Genomic DNA, 23,707 nt, shown 5'->3' with positions numbered 1-23,707 from the left:
TCCCAGGAATGTGGCACATGTCTCCGTGCTGACTCTCCGCTGTAGATGCAAATGAAATAACAGTGTGAAACCCAAGTCTGACTTACAGGAAATGCAGAAATCAGAAGAGAGAAGACATAAGTAATGTCAAGGAACGTGCTAGCTTTGATGTGTGATTTTAGCTTCTGCTCTTCTTAGTACTTTATTAATCTTAATAAATGAGATAATAATGGAGACTTTATTGATCCCCATGGGGAAATGGGAAATGAACGAATGAAGGTCTGGATTTGACTCCCAAGTATTTAATTTGCAATTAAAGACATTTATGTGAAGCCACAACATACGATCAAGGCTCTGAATGCACCGAAGGACAAACCAAACATTACAGGAGTGAATGACAGAAAGAAGAAGAGCACAGTGAACAGGAAACGGCCTGGGCAGTGATGCCAGGATTCTGTCTGTGGTTCAAAATGCAAACAAACTCCTACATGTCATTCTGTACACGGCTGTACTACAAACTGGGGTTAATGGTAAGTCAGAGCTTTGCTTTCTGCTTTTATTTAAACAGCTAAATCACATTAGTCGTTTATGCTTAACACTAAACCGGGTCTTAAACGGGTTATATTTAGAGTTTCAATCCAAAAGCACCACCTCATAATTCAATTACATTTACAGCATATGTTCAATGTGCTGCAGAACCTGTGCTGGGGATAAGCGTAGGGATCATGTTGAGAGCCGTCTGACCTCATGTGACCCATATGAAGGCTCTCACAGTATGGATCAGTTAGAGAGACAATGCTACTGTATGAAAGCCATCCAGTTAATAAATGTATTCCTTTGTTTCCAGAGTCATCGACTCGCACCCCACCCCCCACCCGAAGCCCTTTTATAATTAGAGGCAAGAAAAACCTAATCAATACAAAGTCCGGTGCTGCCATTAGAACTCATTAATAATGGATCTATGGGACGAGCGCAGTGTTGAATTAAAGTAACCAGAGCTCATTGTTAGCAGCCTCCAAATGAAGTGAATATATGAAGCACGGCGCTTCCCAGGCTTGTATCTGTGAATCCACTGTTCTCAGATCTCACAGCCTTAAACTGCAAGCACAAATATTTCATGACCAACAGACACAAACGCAGCTATGAAAGAACACAATCGCAATTCAAGTGTGGCAGTGAATGAACTGTGACAACAACAATAATAATAGTGCCTGAAAGGCTACAGATGCTGGGTTCACTAGGACAAAGCAAAGTGATCCAGTGCGTTAGGAGAATTTAGTGGAGGCTGGGTCTGTAGCCCATGTGCTAATGACTTATTTTAAAGTTACAGTCAGATTCAGGCACCAAACCTAGTTCAGTTTAGGAAAAGATTTAAGTTTCAGTATAAATACTTTCAGAATATGAAATATCCAGGTGTTCTTACTTCAAGGTTAGAACTCCTGAAGGTACGTTTCTCTCACTACTGCAGTATAACTCTCTACATCAGGGGTGGGGAGCTCCAGGCCTCGAGGGCCTGATTCATTCCTTGCCAGGCCTCTGGAGAACTTCAAGACGTGTTGAGGAGGTCATTTAGCCATTTGAACCAGCTGTGCTGGATCGAGGACACATCTAAACCCTGCAGGACACCAGCCCTCGAGGCCTGGAGTTGAACACCGCTGCTGACACAGCAGAGCTTCTTTCTAAGCCTGTATCAGTGCTGCTGGCCTCTCTTTAACTGTCCCTCGCTCTGATCTTAAAACCAGATGTGCTTTTGAGGTTGTTGCACCCAAACTGTGAGACTGCCTCTCTCTGTTTGTTTCAAGCGATGTGTGTGAATGAGGCACGTTGTATAAAGCGCTGTGTGATTTTACCCTTAATCTTTTCTCTTCATGCATACATGCGTGTGTGTGTGTACAGGGAGTGCAGAATTATTAGGCAAATGAGTATTTTGTCCACATCATCCTCTTCATGCATGTTGTCTTACTCCAAGCTGTATTTGCTCGAAAGCTTACTACCAATTAAGCATATTAGGTGATGTGCGTCTCTGTAATGAGAAGGGGTGTGGTCTAATGACATCAACACCCTATATCAGGTGTGCATAATTATTAGGCGCAAAATAACTGCCCATGAACTGAGAAAAGTCAAGCGTGCAGCTGCCAAGATGCCACTTGCCACCAGTTTGGCCATATTTCAGAGCTGCAACATCACTGGAGTGCCCAAAAGCACAAGGTGTGCAATACTCAGAGACATGGCCAAGGTAAGAAAGGCTGAAAGACGACCACCACTGAACAAGACACACAAGCTGAAACGTCAAGACTGGGCCAAGAAATATCTCAAGACTGGTTTTTCTAAGGTTTTATGGACTGATGAAATGAGAGTGAGTCTTGATGGGCCAGATGGATGGGCCCGTGGCTGGATTGGTAAAGGGCAGAGAGCTCCAGTCCCACTCAGACGCCAGCAAGGTGGAGGTGGAGTACTGGTTTGGGCTGGTATCATCAAAGATGAGCTTGTGGGGCCTTTTCGGGTTGAGGATGGAGTCAAGCTCAACTCCCAGTCCTACTGCCAGTTTCTGGAAGACACCTTCTTCAAGCAGTGGTACAGGAAGAAGTCTGCATCCTTCAAGAAAAACATGATTTTCATGCAGGACAATGCTCCATCACACGCGTCCAAGTACTCCACAGCGTGGCTGGCAAGAAAGGGTATAAAAGAAGAAAAACTAATGACATGGCCTCCTTGTTCACCTGATCTGAACCCCATTGAGAACCTGTGGTCCATCATCAAATGTGAGATTTACAAGGAGGGAAAACAGTACACCTCTCTGAACAGTGTCTGGGAGGCTGTGGTTGCTGCTGCACGCAATGTTGATGGTGAATAGATCAAAACACTGACAGAATCCATGGATGGCAGGCTTTTGAGTGTCCTTGCAAAGAAAGGTGGCTATATTGGTCGCTGATTTGTTGTTGTTTTGTTTTTGAATGTCAGAAATGTATATTTGTGAATGTGGAGATGTTATATTGGTGTCACTGGTAAAAATAAATAATTGAAATGGGTATATATTTGTTTTTTGTTAAGTTGCCTAATAATTATGCACAGTAATAGTCACCTGCACACACAGATATCCCCCTAAAATAGCTAAAACTAAAAACAAACTAAAAACTACTTCCAAAAACATTCAGCTTTGATATTAATGAGTTTTTTGGGTTCATTGAGAACATGGTTGTTGTTCAATAATAACATTATTCCTCAAAAATACAACTTGCCTAATAATTCTGCACTCCCTGTGTGTGTGTGTGTGTGTGTGTGTGTGTGTGTGTGTGTGTGTGTGTGTGTGTGTAACCAACATAACCAGATCAGGTTAGAAGTCTGTGTTCACATAAATAAAGTGTTGATGAATCCAGACATAAATATATTTCATTAGCTTAACTCACTTATGTAAAGACAACTTTAGTTAAACCAGTGAAACTTTGCAGCTCACACTTACCTGACTGACACTAGTGAGGCAGTCGCTGGGTTTTATTTTACTAAACCCGTTTTAAGTGGTATAACCGTAGAATATTTAAGTTGACTTACTACACCAGGATATGCCCACAGCTTCCACACAGTGTAGTTAAGTAAACTGAAATGACAGCACTTTAGTGGAACAAACGTTTGTTTACTCTGCTGAGTATCAGTGAACATGTTCTTTCTTCCTCACCGAGCTTAATGTTTAACAGTTTTCACTAAAACTGTTAAACTGTTAAAAATAGAAACACTTTTCCTATAATAAGCAGGAAAAGTGTTTCTATTTCACTCTCACATGAATGCGGTCATAGCTGCCATTTTCTATGCTGCTTTAAATTTGTTACTGTTGTCAAACCAACAACAAATGGACTCGTAGCAGAAAGGAAGTGGAGAGAAACAGAAAATGCATAGAGTAAATATATTTACTTTGAATCTGTTGTCTGTTAATGTGAAAAAGCTAATCACCAGCTTTACCCTTCAGCTCGAACAACCACCAGCTGTCATTAATATTCTAAGATAAACTCCCAGAACCAGAGGAAACACTGGAGTCAGTTTATGAGATTGTAAAAAACTGAATATACTTTCTCTGCCTCTAAATATGATCAAAACATGCAATCAACAAAAACCTTCTGGACTTGTTGGACCTGCACAAACCCAGAGAAACTTTCAAACAATATTTCAAAGGGTTACACAGTGCTGTGCCACAGGAAATACTTCAGTCAATTCATTTCCTCACTTGCTCCACTCTCCGTTTTATTTCTTTCCTCTTCCCTGACCGACATAAAAGGAAAACCTCACGTGAACAAGTGGAAAGTCTGTTAAAACACATCCAGACATCGTTTCAAAGCGCATTAGTAGCTCAGTGTGTGGATCCATTCAGTTAGTTTTTTACCACCTGAGCTTTCGTCGAGAGACCGTTTCTGTCACAGTTCTTTGTAAAACCTCAGATGTGTACTTCAGCTTTGTGGGGAGGCTCCAGTCCAGTAAGTAAACGAGGCCAAACAAAACAGCGACTGCATCTGCAGTGTTACCAAGGTCACGAAGCATTTCAGCATCTTCAGTGATTACTCCGACATCTTCAAGGTCACCGGTGGGTTCTGCTCCTTCCTTCCTAATGGTAAGATTCCCAGGATCTGCCGCATTGCCTCCTGGTTCTCCTCAGCATCCTCAAAAACAAAAGAAATAAACCTTCAGCCAGAACACAAACCACAGTAAATATCTGGTGTAGCTTTCCAGCTGTGCTAACATCCACTTTTGGCCTGTTGGTATCTGTTCCCAGCCATGGATAAGACAAAGGCTGCACTGGAAAACTCAACAGCACATCCGCTAAAACATTTGTTAAACGTTAGTCTATAAATTCTTAATGTTGGTGAGAAGAGATCTTTACTGCATGCAGTTGTCCTGAGGGAAGAACAGATATTCTGTATTTCTGTGCATGCACCCCAACAGGGTTTATTCTGTGGGCCATCTGTTCTGATCCCAGGAAGAAATGAAAATAAAAATACTTTATTAATATCAATGAGGAAAAGAATGAATAATTAATAATCAATTAAATTAAAAATGTAAACATCATCACAACATTCAAAAAAGCTAAATCTGTGGAAAGCAGAGGTCACTAAACTTACCATGTACGCCTTTATGAGGGTTTCTGGGTCTTCATTGAGATAAACAATTACACAAGCTCTTTTAACTTCGTTGGCATCATCCTGCAGCGTGTAAGATTATTGTGCAGTAAATAACACAAGAAAAAAATAAAAAGAAATAAAAAGAAGAAACACAAACACCAAAACTGACATTTTTTATAGTTTCTGTAGCTGAAACAGTTCACATCTTAATTTCATGGAGTTTTTAGGGAGAAAGACAGGAACAAACGCCAAACAAGCATGCATTATTCAGAATAATAAAAATGAAATGAGTAACAGTTGCATTCACACAATAATTACAGAGTGAATAAAAATATGTCAGTGAACTGAAGTTTGTTAAAAACAAACACACCTCGTCTGCCATGATGTTCTTAATGTTTTGTCCAGCAGCTCCTCCTTTCATTAGCTGCGCGGAGAGGTGGTGTAGCCGCTGCATGAAGCTGGGTGTCAGGGGTGATGCTGCAAACATTTAATCGTTACCATATATGGCGCCGCTGCTGTCCAATGAGAAGCGCAGCCCTGAAGCATCCAGAGGAGTTTTGAACCTTCACGCTCTGCAGGCGCCGTCACACCGAGGAGGCTTCAGCGCCGTCACGCAGCTCGCTGTGAGTAGCTCTCATTAGTTCATTGGTTGGTTTTCCAGCCTCCTGTCAGTGTTGTCAGAGCGCGCGGTCAGTAAACAGGACAAGAGCTTTAGCAAGAAAGCATCAGGTTAGTCATGTTGCTTAAAATGTGTCTTTTATTCTCAACTTTAGGAACCCGTTTTCTTTAATTACTGTCTTTTTTTTTTTAATCCTTTTACTTTGGCGCGAGTGCTTGGAAGTGCGCAGACGCACGCGGTGCACTAAGCTGGGGCGGACAGCTAAAATATAACAAATCAGTCAGTCGATCAATATTTAGGGGGAGGTCACACGAACCGACCTCTAGCACAGGTTTGGCTCCCTGCTGTGACACGTGTGTGTCTAATTAAATAGCGTTGTAAACAAACAAACAAACAATGGTTAATATTTCGCTCTTTTTGTTCACATGGTCGTGGAATATCATTAGAGCTTAGATTCATATTTGAAATATGATCCTTCATATTATTTGAATCTGCTGCATCACAGAAATACTGCCATCAGTCTAAATATGGAGATCTGTGAATCTTCCCTCAAACTCGGGTTTTTCTGTCTACAAATGAAATTAACAAAGTTTTGTGATTTTCAGCCTTTGTTGCCTCATAGAAAAAAATTTTTTTGACAGGTTTGTGCAGTAAGTACAGTGAGTACTTATGGAAGAAGTAATCACTGGGTTTCATATTCAGTGCTTACAGAAAACGATAGGTTCACATTTTCCCTCAGCTTGCCTCACTCGATGATGGGCCTGGGTTATACAGGGGCTGGCTGCAGTTCAAACAGCTGATGCTATGTGTTGGTACATTCATACTGCAGTGTCTGTGTGTTTCTGTGCCGCTGCCTCCGTCCAGCTTTTCATCCCTGCTGTAGTTCAAATTGAAACTTATGGTTGACGTCAGAATTTCCTGTAAAGCTGAGCAGCTTCTTCTGTGCAGCATCAGTCTGACTTTCACTCTTGCTGTAAAGGACAAGAAATGAAGAGGAAAACGTGACTCTATTAATATCCTACGTGTCACATTTATTAAAAGATATTTACAATATTCTTGTAAAAGCAAAAAGAGCCTCAGGATGAATCATGTCTGTCCCTGAGGGTGACAGCACAGACAAAGAAACAGTGCGGAGCATGTAAAGGTTAAAGGGGAGCTGGCAGGCTGTAGCTGTGGGTGCAGCGTTGGTCCGTCCAGGCTGATATGAGCCAGCTGGAATATTTCTGATCATCATGTGAAACATCTCCTCGCTGTCGGATGATGTTAATAAACGTTTTTGGATACAACACTTCACTTTTCATGTGAACGGCATCAAATACGTCACCTCCAGGAGACACTGACTAAGTCTTTATGATCATCCCCACATTCAGAATATTATCACATCTATTTTCTTTGGCTGCACTGAGCCTTCACACTACTGTGGGACACTCAGTGGGCTTGTTTGGAGCGACTCATATTCTGAAAGTTTTTTTAAAAAGGATCTAATTGGAAAATAATACATAGCCGTCATCAGAAGCATTAAAGTAAGCGCTCATATGACTTCCATGATGCTTCCTCATAATTTCCCTGTTGAAACTAAAAAAAGAGCATGTGATGTATTCAGCCACAGAAGCTAGTTACCTATTAGTTTAGTAAACAAGTATTTTCATTTGTTTTCCATTAGTCCATTGATCAATCGAGTAATCTGATTTCTTTTCCTTATTAATGAATAGTAATAAATATTCAAAAGAAAAAACAGGCATTTCCAAATGATCTGTCGTTGGTTTCAGTTTTTGAAAGTTTTAAACTGTAACTGCATGCAACATCTGTCCAAATAAACTAATACAGCATTTACATTAAAGCCTTATTAAAGTTGTATTTTTTAAAGAAAACGTTTTCTTAATTGTAAAAATAAATATAGTAATGTCAAATAATATGAGCTATACATGCATAACAAGCGTTCTCTGTTAGGAGGCTCACTGGCATTAACCGGAGCCTAAAACTGTTTTCAGCAGTTTGTGTGCTGCTGAAAACAGGACATGATGACGGTGTAGACGTTAATGTGTCCAACTGGACAACGCTCAGAGATTTTCTGTACTTAGATTTTTTTGTGAAAAAATATTTTATTTTTATATTTTTAAAATATGAAACCAATTTAATAACAGAGTTGTTTTTTTTTATTTCACTTTTAATCTGAAAAATGTTACAAAAGCCTTGAAATAAATATGGTCTCGTACATCTCTTTAGACTCAGCGCTGTTTCCTGCTTCCATGTAAAGTAGGATGGCTGCTGTCAGCCTTCAGCACGCTGACCTGACCATAGAGACTAACGTCTGGAGCAGCTGCTTTGAGGAAGGGCTCCCGCAGCTTTTCCCCAGTAAAGGTTTAAATTGTGGTTACAGGAACAGGAGCTCCTGCTTTGGATGCTACAAACACATTTCTTTCTCTCAGCCTGACCTCATCATCTCAGTAACAGATGAACTCCACACACACATCTGAAGCACCTGCGATTACAGGGTGACAATGGGACGCTACAGAGCAGCGCATTGAACAAAGAACTGAGCAAATAATTCATGTTGAAGGTTTTTAACGATCACATTATTCTAATTACTGCATGATGTAGCAGCCTATATGTCACACACTCCCACTCAAAGGTTTGGACACCCCTTTTCTTTATTTTTACTATTTTCTACATCGTAGATACAAACTGAAGACATCAAATACATGAAGCAAGATATATGGAATCATGTAAAAAGAAAAGATAAATAACTCTAACTATGTTTTCGATTCCTGACAGTAGCCGCCCTCTGCTGTGTCGACAGCTGCAAACACTCGGCCTTCTCTCAGTGAGCTTCATGAGCCTGTCAGGGTTCATTGGTGGAGTTTCTTGCCTTCTTAATGGGGTTGGGACTAGGGCTGGGCCATGTCATACCGTTCACGGTAATACCGGTGTAATGTTGGGCAATGATAAGAAAATGAAATATGGCGATAGAATATGGGTAAAATGCTCACGCACAGTGCCTTTGTTTTCATACGCACACGGTGGCGACGCAGAATGAGGAGGGCGAAAGCGGATCGTTGAATGAAACAGATGAACCAGAACTGGTTTGTAAAAATGCTGCAGCTTCAGTGGTGTGGAACTGGTTTAGCTTTCGTCCGTCAGATACACAACAAAGCACTATTTTTGGTAGCGCATGCTAGCGGGCCGTCGTTATTACCGTGTTGTTTGGAAAATACGGCGCACTTAAAATCAATCCTTTGATTTTTCTGAAAATCGACAGAGCCCCTTATAATCCCGTGTCCTTATGTATGAATCCTGATTGTGTTTACTGACCTCAAAACGATTTTATGTCAAATATCAAATGTTTTAGTGCGACTTTGCGCTACGAAGCCGCACCGCTTGATGGATTGTCGGAGCGTTACGGCTGTCGTAGGCGGAGCCTCGCGGAGTGATACGTACTGTGCTTCAACATAATGTTACCGTATTGTGTGTGTATAACTGTTTTTAAGTTTTGTGGATATTATACATGGTTATGCTGAGGATATGTTGGGTAATTTTATACCTTTTGGTCATATCGCCCTGCTCTAGTTGGGACCATCAGGTGTGTTGTGCAGCGGATGATCTGATATCCTCGTGTTGGTGTTGTTCCCAGACCATCATGAAAATGTTGTTCCAGGTTCAACATTGCAAGTGACCAATCACATTGTTGTGACGTTATTCTTCTGCGCACCAAGCCATTCGTGCATTTATGAAATTCCAGTGTTGCAAGGACAATATCAATTCTGCTTACTGTTTATTAAAGGGTTACGGTTAGGGTCAGGGTCCGTTGATCGGCGGACAGAGGCGGTTTCACGCAGCTTAAGTACAGTTTTTTGTTTTACGCCGGTTTTTCCCGAAGTCGCAAAAGTATGACGTCACAACATTCTGATTGGTCACTTGCAATGTTGATCCTGGAACAACATTTAGTATGATGATCTGGGAACAACACCAACACGAGGATATCAGATCAACTGTTGTGCAGCAGTCAGGTTGGTGCACAGCTGACAGACCTATTTGACAACTGTTAGAGTTCATATTATTAAAAGAACCAATCATTGATTTGATTTGATTTTATTGATTAGCATTCAAATATCTCAGTGAAGACAGAACAAAGATCTACCACAAAGCAAGAAAGCATGAGACAAGGCTAATCAAAAGGTACTGGCTGAAGCGTTTGCTTATTACGCCAACCCTTTAACAAAAGATCTTTTTGCGTGTAGCTCCTGTACACAGGGCTCGAAGCAAAGAATAAAACAAAGCAAAAACAAAACAAACAAAAAAAAACCTGTCCACCTTAGATAAGTAACTACATCAAAGCAAAAGAATCAAGAGGGGTTTTTTTTGTTTTTTGTTTTTTTTTGCTCTTTTCATTCTTGATTTATATATTTTTCTAATACTCTATTTTTAAACATATTTTTAAACAAGGAGAATGAACTCCACCTTTTTAAATCACTGTCATAACTATTCCACAGGTTACCTCCTCTAACAGAAACACATCTCTGCTTTATATTTGTCCTTATCTTGTTTTTTTTTAAAGAAATCTGTTCCCCTTAAGTCATATTGACTCTCTCTGACTTTGAACAGCTTCTGAGTACTGCGGCAAAGCAAGTTATTTTGTGCTTTATACATTATCTGTGCCATTTTATATTCAACTAAATCATAACATTTCAGGGTATTCAGATTAATAAACAAAATGTTAGTTGGTTCTATATAGTTTGATTGGTGTATAATTCTTATAGCTCTTTTTTGTAACTTGAAAATATGAAGAGTGTTCGTTTTATATGCATTACCCCATATCTCCAGACAGTAAGTCATATATGGAAGCAACAGAGAACAATAAAGTGTGTATAATGTTTTTTTGTTCAGGACATGCTTTGTTTTATAGAGAATAGCAATGGTTTTTGACATTTTTGTTTTCACGTGGTTTATATGAGACTTCCAACTCAGCTTATCATCGATTATCACGCCAAGAAATTTATTTTCGTACACTCTTTCAATTTCAATTCCATTAACCCTGATTTTAGATACATTTTTCATTTGTCTAGTGCCAAAAATAATCAATTTTGTTTTCTTTATATTTAATGATAACTTATTTACATCAAACCAGTTTTTTAATATATTTAACTCCTTTTCCGCTGCAGTCAGAAGCTGTTCTAAGTTTTTACCTGAGCAGTACAGAGTGGTATCATCAGCAAACAATACACATTTTAACAGTTTGGAAACACTACATATGTCATTTATATATAATATAAATAATTTAGGGCCCAGCACAGAGCCCTGAGGAACACCACAAGTTACCTTCAACTGCTTAGATTTTACATTATTGAATTCGACATATTGACATCTGTCATCCAGGTAACTTTTCATCCACTTGTATGCTATCCCTCTTATGCCATATCTCTCTAGTTTATTCATTAATATAGAATGATCAATTGTATCAAACGCCTTTTTTAAGTCTATAAATACACCCACAGTATATTCCTTATTATCTATAGCATTAGATATCCCTTCTACACGTTCCATCACTGCCATCGAAGTGGACCTTTTCACTCTAAAGCCATATTGGTTATCACTTAGGAGATTATGCTTCTCAATATATTTATCAAGTCTATTAACAAATAACTTCTCTAAAATTTTTGAGAACTGTGGGAGTAGTGATATTGGCCTATAATTGGTAAACTGACATCTCTCTCTGTTTTTATGGATTGGAATAACTTTTGCTATTTTCATTTGTGAGGGAAACACACCAGTTTGAAAGGACAGATTACAAATGTATGCGAAAGGTTGCACTATATATTCTATAATACTTTTAACTAATATCATGTCAGTACCAAAACAGTCAGTGGACTTTTTATTTTTAAATGTCTTCACAATGTTAATTATTTCTCTATGAGTTGCAGCACCAATAAACATGGAGGACACATTCTGAGTAATATGTTTATTTAGGTCGTTATTATTTCTTGACTCTGGAATTTCTTTTGCTAAATTAAAGCCAATATTTACAAAGAAATCATTAAATTCATTTGCAATGTCTTTAGTTTTATCAAGCACAATATCTTTATCTTTTTTTAAATAATCTGGATAATTCTTATTTTTTGAGCCCTTTTTGATTAGACTGTTTAATATCCTCCATGTTTCTTGTGTGTTACTACTTTGCTCCAATAATTTGTGGTAATATTCTTTCTTAGTTGTTCTTATAATATTTACTAATCTATTTTTATATAACTTGTACTTTATTTCAGCATCTTTTGTCCTCTGTTTTATGAATCTCTTATATAGATTATTTTTCTTTTTACATGCATCTTCTATCCCCTTTGTGATCCATGGCTTATTTGATCTGTGATGCTTTCTAGTGATCTTCATTAAAGGACAATGTTTTTCATATAGTGAAATTACTGTTGATAAGAATGCATGATATCATAGTCATGACAATAAAGAAAAACCATTAAATGAGAAGGCGTGTCCAATAGGGCTGCCACGATTTGTCGACTAGTCACGATTAGTCGACTATCAAAATCGTCGACGACTGATTTAATAGTCGACGAGTCGTTTGAAGCTTTGTAAGATCACAAAAGATGCAGGAATAAGTGGCAGGATTTAAGAGTGTAATAACGGACTGAAACAGAAGATGGCAGCACTGCATGTACAAGGATGCCAGCTACCGTTAAACCCCGAAGAAGAAGAAGATGAAGCAGCTGTGTACCAGAATTCATAGCGCAGCCCAGCGCAGTTTCCAATAATGGCGGCAGCTAGTTAGTTTTAATATTACTCTTATTATTCTTTCTGGGTCACAAAATAAAAGTTTAACATATTTTCAGGCCAGAATGTAGCTGTGTAAACCTCAAATATCTGCTCAGTTTATCAGGACACCACATATTTTCAAAAGCGCTCCGACGTTTTCGGAGACGTCTGTTACCCACTAGCTCGTTAGCTAGGCGGGGGCAAGGCTCACTAGCGCCGTGAGAACACCGGACTCCCCGCAAATCAGGTTAAATATATATGAGTCACTTAGATAACTTAAAATGTTATTGTTTGGCTTTCTTTAGTATTTTATTTGTTCCTGAGTAAATCGGTTTGGCTGAGATTAAAGTTATAGTTTTTACACAGCTGAATAAACGTCAAGCAGACAGCTGATTATCAGAAATGTGAGATGCTCGAGGATATACTCCGGTGTCCTGTTATATTTTAGATAGCAAGGAGTTTATTAAACTTCACCGAAACAATCTGCAAATTTCATTAAAATTTCATGAACTATCATCTTGTCTTTATTTTTAGTTAGCACAGACCTTAAACACTTAAAGCTGTAAGCTAATGATAGTTATATAAGAGCAGATGCTGCTGGTGCAATAAGCTGTAGTTTTACGTCCAATGGATGATGATCTGATTAGTCGACTAATTGCAAAAATAATCGGTGACTAGTCGACTATCAAAATAATCGTTTGTGGCAGCCCTAGTGTCCAAAGTTCTGACTGGTACATGATGAGTTTTAAGTGATGAAAGTTTTCTGGACAAGGAGAGCTTCTACATACTGAACAGATTTACTCACTGTTTATGGAGGCGGTGGTAGCTCAGAGCGTTTAGTTATATAGCAAACTAACACAGCATGATGTTACATAGTTACAGCTAATGTCCACTTTAACGAGTGAACATGAAGTTCCACAGTGCTGACTTGACCTCCATGAAACAGTTGAAAGAGTGTGTTGCACACCTGGTCTTATCGATTGTTGAAGGGCTGTCTGAGATATGAGCTGCAGGCTGTTAGATTTACATCAGCTTTGAAAGTACGACCCATTTCGCATGTACATTAGTTTACATGGTCTCTGTCGCACATTACTACTGGTCTGAACCTATAAACAATGTTCAAAAAAGCTGAATCTCTGAGGTTTGCCCTCATTTTCATTGTTGCTTGTTCAGTTATTTCTAATAATGAGGTCTCATCTCTTAAAGCACTCAGTAGTAAGAAAGTTTAATCACATATTTGACACATGTAGACTTTAAATGATCTATGATCTATTAAAAGTGTCTCACAGGTTTGTAATAGTGAAGTTAGTGGGCACAATCATTATGTTCACGATCAGACATACAGTGTGCAAAATCTCACCACTAGATGTCACTAGACTGTAGATTGCAGTCAATGCTACTGTAAGGCTTTTAATCAAACTAGCAGTAACATTTTTGTATTATTAATGGCACACTATTAAACACTAATAAGTGCTCTACTGATCACTTGTAAAGCTTCTTACTCCTTTGAGTACTTCTAATCCAATCATCTGCCTAATTTTTCTTCAGTTACTCGATTAGTCAGCGATTATTTCAATAACAAGTTTACAGATGATGCAGTGGAAACGCTCTGAGGGAGGCTTGAGCTGATGTTCCCAGCTGCTGATGACCATGCTAAAGAGCCTCTTTACAGGACAAGCTATAATTATAACTATAATTAAAAATGTGATGTCCACCTGTACACACAAAAACTGAAGATTGGAGTTCTCAGCATTCGTTCATACCTTTATTAAAAGGTATCCACACCTTCTAAAACAACTTCGATAGAGCATGATATTGATGTGGGTGATGCAAAACCAATCCGGCAGAGGTTCTACAGAGTCTCTGAGGAAAAGAGGAAAATAATTGAGCAGGAAGTTCAGTACATGTTGGAAAACAACACTGCAGTGCCGTCGTCATCAAGCTGAGCTTCCCCATGTTTGTTGGTTGAAAAAGCTGATAAATCACCATGTTGTTGCACAGACTTTCGTAAAGTAAATGCAGTGACCAAACCCGATTCCTATCCTTTGCCTCATATTGACGACTGTATTGACCAAGTTGGTGCAGCAGAATATGTGAGCAAGTTTGTGGCAGGTGCCACTGACTCCCAGAGCTCAGGAAATATCTGCTTTCATCACGCCATCCGGTCTTTATTCATATACAGTCATGGGTTTTGGTTTACGCAATGCTCCAGCTACATTTCAGCGACTCATAAATATGGTTGTTAATGGGCTGAAAGGCTGTGCTGTTTACCTAGAGGACGTGGTGGTATATAGTAGCACCTGGGATGATCATCTGGATCGTATTCGCACTCTGTTTGAACGACTAGTTTGGGGAAATCTGACTATCAACCTGGCATTCCAAGAAGTTCAACTCCCATCAGCTGAATTATTCGGTCATTGAAAAGGAAGCTTTGGCATTAGTTTTGGCCTTGCAGCATTTCAGAGTATATTTGGATTCTGCTCGGCCAATTGAGGTATCTTCTGACCATAACCCTCTCACTTTCTTGAACTCATTGCAGAACCCAAATCAGAGGCTCATGCATTGGCTCTCTTTTTGCAGCCTTACACTTTGGACATCCAGCACATTAAGGGCAAAGATAATGTCTTGGCAGATGCTTTGTCCCGTGCCCCTTTGTAACCAGCAGCTTCACTCCTCATATGCTTTGAAGTATGTCCTCTCCAGTATCGTTTTCCTTCCTCTTAAATTGCTCCTAGGTACCAAGGTTGCTGAGGTTGGAAATGTGCTGAAGATGGAAGGACTTTGAGCATGCAGAAAGGTGTTGCGTGGGTGTACATATGTTGGACATTAATCTCTACACGTTCTTCTAGCTGCAAATTCATAATGTACATGATTGTGTTTGTCGCCTCAGGGTGAAACTCTATTCTATGGGGGGAGTGTGACAGCCAGTGGGCTGGCCTTTTGTTTTGCTTTTTCTGTTACCTGTTTCTTGCAGGTAGGTGGAGCTGACCCAATTATAGATGCAGCACACCTGAGAAGGCCAGTCCCAGTATATAAAGACATCTTGACTGAACCATGGGCGGCTGTCTCCATCCATCGTGTTTATTTGAGGCTTCAGTTACGGCTGTTATATCATTTCAATTGTGTTTCAGTTTCTTCACCTTATTTTCATTAAATATATCGTACAGCCTTTAAAAGCCTGTGTGTGGTCTCCCACTTGCTTGTCACTTCCTTTGAGCTGGGTTGTGACAGACCCGGCTCAAAGACAGACATTTTCCAATACAGTAAGAGACAGTCAATCGAACGGCCTCTGTGCTGGTGAAATTCAGCAATGCTCTGGGGACTCATTCAGTGGAGTGGCTTTACAGATAAAAGCTCCCAACATAAAGAAAAATGGCAGCAAGGAACTTGAGCTGAAGACTGAAGATTGAGGGAAAATGTGTTTATTGCAGAAGCACATACCTCAGAATTACTTTGGCTATTTTATTTCTATCCCATAGCTTTAAAATTCTTTGGATGTTCTTTGACATCACACATGACATGAAATACAAGCAGATTCTGGAGTGGCTTAAATGATTTGAATTACTAACTACACTGTATTTTTACACACCAGTGCTGGAGCTCTCACAGATCCCACGAGGCAGGTCAAGTTTGGCTTGATTAAACACTGGGGCATCACATCCACTAAACATTCTCAGGATAATGTTCAAACTGTTCATCACCTTTATGATATTAACTAGAATGCAGAATGTTACTATGGTGCTGATCAGCAGCTTCATGAAACCATAGGTATTTGTATCCATTCTGTGAGGTCTTGTGGATAAAGTCAAGTTAATGACAAGGTGCAATAACAATTTTGGCATCTATGGTACATGGATGTGGTGCTTCTGGCTCCCCATATACAGTATGTATGGTCAACCGATTTGGCTCAGTGTGACACTCTTCGTGTTCAAGCCCATAGTTTCAGAGATTCATTCATTCATTGTGCAACAGCTGCTAATATTTTCACTGTCTGCAGAACTGGAGGGCTCTTAATCTTCACATGAGTTCAGAGTTCAGCTGGCACAGCGATTTAGAATCTTTTACCCCATGTGGGTATATTAAATTTAGTCTATGGTATTCAGAAAGTAAACAGTACAAGGACTGTGTTTGTTGGGCCAAAACCACAAAAGATGATCTCCTTGATGAGGAGGAGTTGATACAACCCCTCTTCTCTGACTCCGCCCACCTCTGCACTGCTGCTTGAGTTTGGTCTGAAGTTCTGCTGACAACCCCGACTCTAGACGATATGAATATAACAGTGCTGAAAAAAAACAAAAAACAGAGTCTCTTCCACCAAATCCAATATTTACATTTTTTATTAGAAATGGTCAACACCTGTAACATATCTGACTCAACTTTGCATGTTTCCTGCAGGTGAAGGGCTGCTCATCATTGGAGGACACAAAGTAGAAAGCATGAGTGAGTCACTAATGTCTTTGTTTCAAATCCTGCTAAAGATAAAGTCTTCATTTGAAATTTAAAAATAAATGAATAATACATAATATATGTCCAGGTATTTTATGAGGAAACACAATTATTATTTAAATATCCCACATATTCACATAGGATGGTCCTTGAACATGTATCATCTTTAGCTTTTTTTTAGGATTGATCTACTATGAGACTTCAGTCTGATTTGATGGCAGATTATGCTTGTTCCCTTGCTCTTAAAGAAGTTCCCTCTAAAGACCCCTAAGAGTTACGTTCCAGAAGTAGTACAGTACACACTTTATTATTCGTGTTAGACAGCAGTAATCCTGTCCCTGTCCTGTGTAAGCCCAGTGTTCCTCCAGCGTCGCTTCCAGGATATTTTTGGCCAAATATCCAGAATTTACAAAGTAATTAGAATACAATTTCTGTTAAATAAGATAACATTTTAAGCATAATAGTCTGAAAACAGAAGGGGAGATTATGGGTTTACTCCACATTTGTTCAGATGCTGCTGACTCTAATCTCTGGTAACCACATTTCCTTAAAACCTTTGCTACATATATATAAGGTGAATCCTGCATTTTATAGGAATGTTTTCTGTACGTAACACTGGACAGAGTAACCTATTAAGCTGTTGCGTGAGGATGTTATAAATGAAAATTGGCACCAAGTTTGGCTTTGTTGACCGGGCCTTGTGATGTGTGCCCCCAGACTGTTTATGTAGGTTTTCAGTCATCCAGGTCGAAGCGGTGTAGGGACAACCCCCACGAGGGTTTAAACACCAATGACTCTCCACCATTGGGTTTTAGAAATGACGAGGCCTCTTGGATGAGCGGTGAAATGTCTTCACAAAACTTAAAGTCACTTTCTTTCCAAGCTCCTTTTACTGTATTCCCAAAATATAAAATCATTTCGAGAAAGACTTCAGGAAAGATACATAGTGAGTAATGTATAATGAGATACATATTAAGCTTTCCATGTTAAGGAAAGTATTAAATGTTAACGATCTACATCCACAAGATAAAGCAATCTCTAAATTTTCCATTTACAAGATCCTTCAACAAAGGCATAGTGAGTTACTCTTTCTGGGCACTGCAGGTTCATGCAGCGTTAAGGAAAATCAGAACCGGGACAACCACGTCTCCAAAGAGGGAATTGCAGCTGAGGCTGTTCAACTCCCCAGTGGGAATGCGAGGCATGGGCGGAAACGTCCCTTAGAAGAAGGCAATAATGGACATACCAATTCCAGGTACAGGCCCAGGAAGCGTAAGAAAGTCCCTCGGCCCATACCGCCCAAAAATGCTCTTATGCAGCTGAACGAGATCAAGCCAGGGTTGCAGTATAAGCTCCTCTCTCAGACTGGGCCGGTCCATGCACCAGTCTTTGAGATGACCGTGGAGGTCAATGGGCAGGTTTTTGAAGGTCTGGGTCCTACCAAGAAGAAGGCTAAGCTGAGTGCAGCAGAAAAGGCACTGTGCTCCTTCGTCCAGTTTCCTAATGCATCGGAAGCACATGCTGCCATGGGCCGGACCCTGTCTGCTCACACGGACTTCACCTCGGACCATGCCATTCCAGATATGCTCTTTAGTGCATCGGAGACATTCAACCCTACAGAAGACACTTTTTACCTTGGTTCCAATACCAGTTTCTTCAGTTCACTGGGAATAGAGTACCCATTGCCATCCTCTCCTGTCCCAAACCTGGCACAGTCTCCCATACCTCCAGCACCCTCCGCCTTCATCTCCCTAACAGCCGGCAAGAATCCTGTCATGTTTCTCAATGAGGTGCGGCCAGGCCTCAAGTATGACTTTGTGTCAGAAAGCGGGGAGAGTCATGCCAAGAACTTTGTCATGTCGGTGACGGTAGACTCTGAGAATTTCCAGGGTTCTGGGCGCAATAAGAAGCTGGCCAAGACTCGGGCTGCCCAAGCTGCTCTGTCTGCTCTCTTTAAGATACAGCTGGACCAGACACCATCACGACAGCCAATACCCAGAGAGGGACTGCAGCTTCACCAGCCACAGGTGAGCATGGAAGAAATCAGTCTGTCCCTCCATCTGACTCACTGACAGACTGACGTATGTGTGGCCTCTTCCTGATGACAGCATATTTGTCACACATGTTTCAGATCATCATTGGTGAGAGTGAGATGATTATACAGCATCTTTAATAACTTTAAAAAACAAGTTTGTATTTATTTTGGATTTCTTTTAATACACAGGGCCAGAATTATGCATGTCTGTGCATTGGGACCAGCAAAGACTGTTCAATTCAATTTTATTTAAATAGCACCAAATCACAACAACAGTTTCTTCGAGGTGCTTAGCTGACCGTAACTACATAGAAGAGTAACTCTGCATTTGATCTTAGCTCATGTTTAAATCCTTTATCTAATTTGCTGGCCGGGGTTTCTGATGAACTTCAGCGATGCTCTATTTTGAGAGTTCTTGAACTCTGTAAGAGCCCCTTTCTTTAACCAGAAACGATGGAAAAGTGGAACACGGATGTGTCTTGATGCATGCTCAGTCATCCAGGAGAAACGTTTCGTCACTCATCCAGGTGACTTCTTCAGTCTCAGCTGACTGCAGGTTTCCCCAGCCACTATTCTGAGTGCACATAAAAAAAAATTGCTGTAAAAGCTGCTGCTCATGATATCGGTTTGGATACGTGGTGAGAGGGAAACATGAAGGTGATACAAATCATACCAACAAGACAGTGTACATCACTGTCACAACAGTGTTTGTTTTAGTTCAAAGGCTTTGTGGTTTTTCCTGTAACACCTGGTGGTGTAGTCGGTGATTTTTTTGTCAGTTCAGCCTTTTATATTATGTTTAACCCGAGTGACCACCCGGTCAGCTGGTGGGTAACGGGCATCTCCGAAAACGTTAGAGCACTTTTGTAAATATGTGATGTCTTGATGAATCGAGCAGATATTTGAAGTTTACACAGAAACATTCTCGCATGAAAATATCTTAAAAGTTTATTTTGTGACCCAGAAAGAGTAACATTTCAAACTCCGCCCCTCTGTGTTCCTCCGCCACTGCCTCGTTTGAGTTTTGCATGAAATGCATTCTGTGATATTGCATTTTGTCATTTCGAGCTGATTGGAGACCAGAACAGCCAATCAGGTTTTTTTGCATCCAAGTCTGTGATTGGCTGGTTTTGTGGCACAAATATAACGGTGTAGAGAAAGAGTTGAAGGCACGGGCAGAAATGTTGAGAGCGTGAGCAACACATTGTGATCGAGCGCAAATGCAAAAACTGAGCGAGAGGGGCTGCTGTTGTGTGTGTGGATAATAGCAAACACTGAAATACATGTTTTGCACGCAGCAATGAATTTTGTTCACTCAAATTCAGCTTTTCTTCGCTCAAAATAAATTTCTCCTCAAAATGCAACACTTGCACCTGCAAACTTTTTTTTACGTGCGCTCAAAATAGTGGCACAAAGATAACGCCATAGGAGGATTGCCAGGATTTATGCATCAGGGAAACCAAACAACCTCTGGCTACAACACAGCAGAGCCACCTCGTCAGGCCAGGACTCTGCAGTCTATCTACACCTACAGGCCAGTGGACACTCTTTCAATGATGAGGATGTAACATCCTGGACAGGGAGGAACGCTGGTTTGAGGGCGGAGTCAAGGAGTCCATTTACGTGAAAAGAGAAAGACCATCTCTGAATCGAGGAGGGGCCTAAGGGTACATCTGTCACCATCTTACAATGCTGTGATTGCAGCCATTCCCCACCTCTCTGTGAATGGGACTCATGGTTATTGATCAGTGGTTGTTGATCAATGGTCATAAGAATTTGCATAATTAAGATTAAGGAGCTGACCTCCCAGCCCATTGTTCCTTCAGTGGGCTGGTTTCAGTCATTATGCAAATGTCCTGTTTATAAGATTGGAACCTGCAGTCAGCTGAGACTGAAGACGTCACCTGATGATGACGAAATGTTTCTCCCACTGAAAACATCCAGATGAACAGAATCAACTTTTGGAGAATACGGATGTGATTGTGCAACAAATCCATTCCTGTTCTGATGAGGGGGATTTAAAGTGATTACCTGAACCATGTAAGTGACAAATATAAGAAAAAGAAATCAGGAGTGAGGATTTCTTTTGGACTACAGCCTGAGTTGAATGAGGCAGGGCTGTATTGATCATGGACAGATCCTCATTGCTCATGACCACGCTGTCTAAGGCTGATTGAAGATGATAGCTTTAGGAGATAACTTTCATGATGCTGAGAAGCTATATAAACATGCTTCCAATTCCTATATTACAACAAAGCTGCTATGTTAACCCTCTGTGTGCTATTCAAACACTGCAATTTGTTATACCAGCCTTTCCAAGTCATTTGTTGAATTAAAGGATTTGGGTGTTTTTTGAAGCTACTCACATCCCTGCTTGGCTTTCACAGTTATGCAGCATTCCTTAATGAAATAAGGAATGATATACTGAAATATGGATTTAAGCTGCTTTAAGTAACTTCTTATCCTCCTTCACTAACATTTTCTTTTGCTAATGTTTGTTAAATACAATTGAATAACAGTTGCTTCTCTAAAATTGTTGGTTGGATATTTGTTATGTCTTATTTCACATAATTTCACTGTTGCACTTATGTGTCACTCCTCAGGTCCTGGCAGATGCAGTCTCTCATCTAGTTATTGATAAGTTCAGCAAACTGACGGATAACTTCAGGGCTCCACATGCTCAACGGAAAGTCTTGGCAGGTGTTGTCATGACAGCAGGTATTCTTGTAGCCCAGGTCATCTCCTAATTAGAAGGTTGCTAGTCTGATCCCAGCTGCTCCGAGAGTTTAAATGTGTACATAAGGCTCATGCCACCAACCCCCAACCAAATCTGCAGGAGATCTATAGTGAGGTACGCGTACTTGTTCAACTCAATTCAAATGACTTTTATTTATACAGCACCAAATCACAACAACAGTCGCCTCAAGGTGCTTTATACTGTAAGGTAGACCCTACAATACATACAGAGAAAAACCCAACAATCATATGACCCCCTGTGAGCAAGCACTTTGGTGACAGTGGGAAGGAAAATGCAGAGAGGTCTATTAACACATAGTGACTGAAGAAGAAACTCCCAGTGCATCATGGGAATCCCCGGCAGCCTATGTCTATTGCAGCATAACTAAGGGAGGATTCAGGGTCACCTGGTCCAGCCCTAACTATATGCTTTAGCAAAAAGGGAAGTTTGAAGCCTAATCTTGAAAGTAGAGATAGTGTCTGTCTCCTGAATCCAAACTGGAAGCTGGTTCCACAGAAGAGGGGCCTGAAAACTGAAGGCTCTGCCTCCCATTCTACTTTTAAATACTCTAGGAACAACAAGTAGGCCTGCAGAGCGAGAGCGAAGTGCTCTAATAGGGTGATATGGTACTACAAGGTCATTAAGATAAGATGGGGCCTGATTATTTAAGACCTTGTATGTGAGGAGCAGGATTTTGAATTCAATGTTTAAGTTGTTTGTTGCTGGTTTTTAGTTTGTTTTTTGTCTGTTTGGGAGCTGACACAGTCTCTGTGGAGATGGGTTTGGGGGGTAGCAGGAGGAGAGAAGCTGCAGAGAGGCGTGTAAGACTGCGACTCTGCTTCCTGGTCCCAACTCTGGATAGTCATATTTTGGGGGGTTTAATAAAGTTGTGGGATGGATCCAAGGTGGGATGGATGCATCTCTCTTTATAATCTGTTTATTCACAAGTCAAATAGTGAAGTATTAGTTTGAATGAAAGCCTTACTAGTACTACATGTAAAGCTGGCTTAATGCAGAAAGATCAATCTTACTATAACTACAGCTTAGAATCAAATATGTAAATTAGGCAAATTCAATTACTGATAAACTTTTACACTTCTTACAAAGACCAGACTATTGGGATACTTAATATTCTGTTTCTTCTGGGCTGCACTGTAACTGCACATGTGAGCATATTTTCTATACATGACAGCAGGCACACAAAGGGACACAGGTACAATAGGGGGAGGCATTGAGAGGAGGTATGAAAATAATACATTTACATTAGCTAAGGTAACCCTTACTCCTAGCATGTCAACATCTGGTGGCCTGGCATTGATCTTAATGCATCTAAATCACAGTATCAGCTGAACCATTAGTTCAGGGGCAAAGTGGCCGTTGGTTGGAGGTCAAGCAACTGCTGTTAATCAAATCAACCAATTTGAACTCAGGAACTTCTTTAAACCAGCTGGGGCAGGGATAGCTCAGTAGGTAGAGTGGTCGGCCCATGATCAGAAGGGGGTCGGGGGTTTGAATCCACTGAGCGGTTACCCTGAGGTTCCATCTCTACACACAGCTCCCCAGGTGCTGGATTGGTAGCTGCCCACTAAGTGAATGGGTTAAATGCAGAGGACTAGAAATTCCCCCGTGTGGGACTATATGGGATTAAACATTTAAAAATTAATCAGCAGTCTCTGACAGTCTCAACAGTGAGAAGACACGAGTGAAACCAAACATGGTGCATGATCATGCTTCAAGCAATTCAGGTTCATACAAATACATCCTGCATTTGTAAATGTTCTAATGTGTTTATATATTGTTCAACTTATGCATAATTCTTGGCATATAAACTGAGTGTCCTCTGGTGAGTAAAATGGGTAGAGCTCTGTCAGCGGTGGGCAAATTCCAAAATAAATGACACCAAATATTTTGAATACATTAGGTTAGTCACAGCTTGATCATTGTGTGGAGGTGTTTCAACTAAAGTAATTAAAAGTTCCAAGTTTAAATCATGCTGCTCATTGTGCATTGCAGTGCTCTTCAAGAAC

The 23,707-nt window shown here is 40.3% G+C and overlaps 1 protein-coding gene and 1 long non-coding RNA gene across 2 annotated transcripts in view; one reads left to right on the top strand and one right to left on the bottom strand.

Moving 5' to 3' along the window:
- Positions 1-3,910: 3,910 nt before the first annotated feature.
- LOC309700547 lies at positions 3,911-5,977 on the bottom strand. Its single transcript, XR_014274695.1, has 3 exons — positions 5,455-5,977; positions 5,085-5,165; positions 3,911-4,625 (listed from the first exon to the last, which is right to left on the bottom strand). It is a non-coding gene; the product is annotated as an uncharacterized lncRNA (long non-coding RNA).
- The window catches only part of LOC309700546 (double-stranded RNA-specific editase 1-like), a 29,125-nt gene continuing 11,059 nt past the window's right edge, over positions 5,642-23,707 (top strand). Inside the window, exons 1-4 of the mRNA XM_082524146.1 lie at positions 5,642-5,707; positions 16,858-16,902; positions 18,013-18,935; positions 21,547-21,661. Of these exons, the coding sequence (XP_082380272.1) occupies positions 16,899-16,902; positions 18,013-18,935; positions 21,547-21,661 (1,042 nt within the window). The 5' untranslated portion in view covers positions 5,642-5,707; positions 16,858-16,898. The remainder of the gene's footprint in view (positions 5,708-16,857; positions 16,903-18,012; positions 18,936-21,546; positions 21,662-23,707) is intronic.

The sequence above is a fragment of the Aulonocara stuartgranti genome (assembly GCF_965226115.1).
Source record: "Aulonocara stuartgranti genome assembly, chromosome: 23".
NCBI classification, from domain to species: Eukaryota; Metazoa; Chordata; class Actinopteri; order Cichliformes; family Cichlidae; genus Aulonocara; species Aulonocara stuartgranti.
This window is presented reverse-complemented; position numbering and strand designations above follow the sequence as displayed.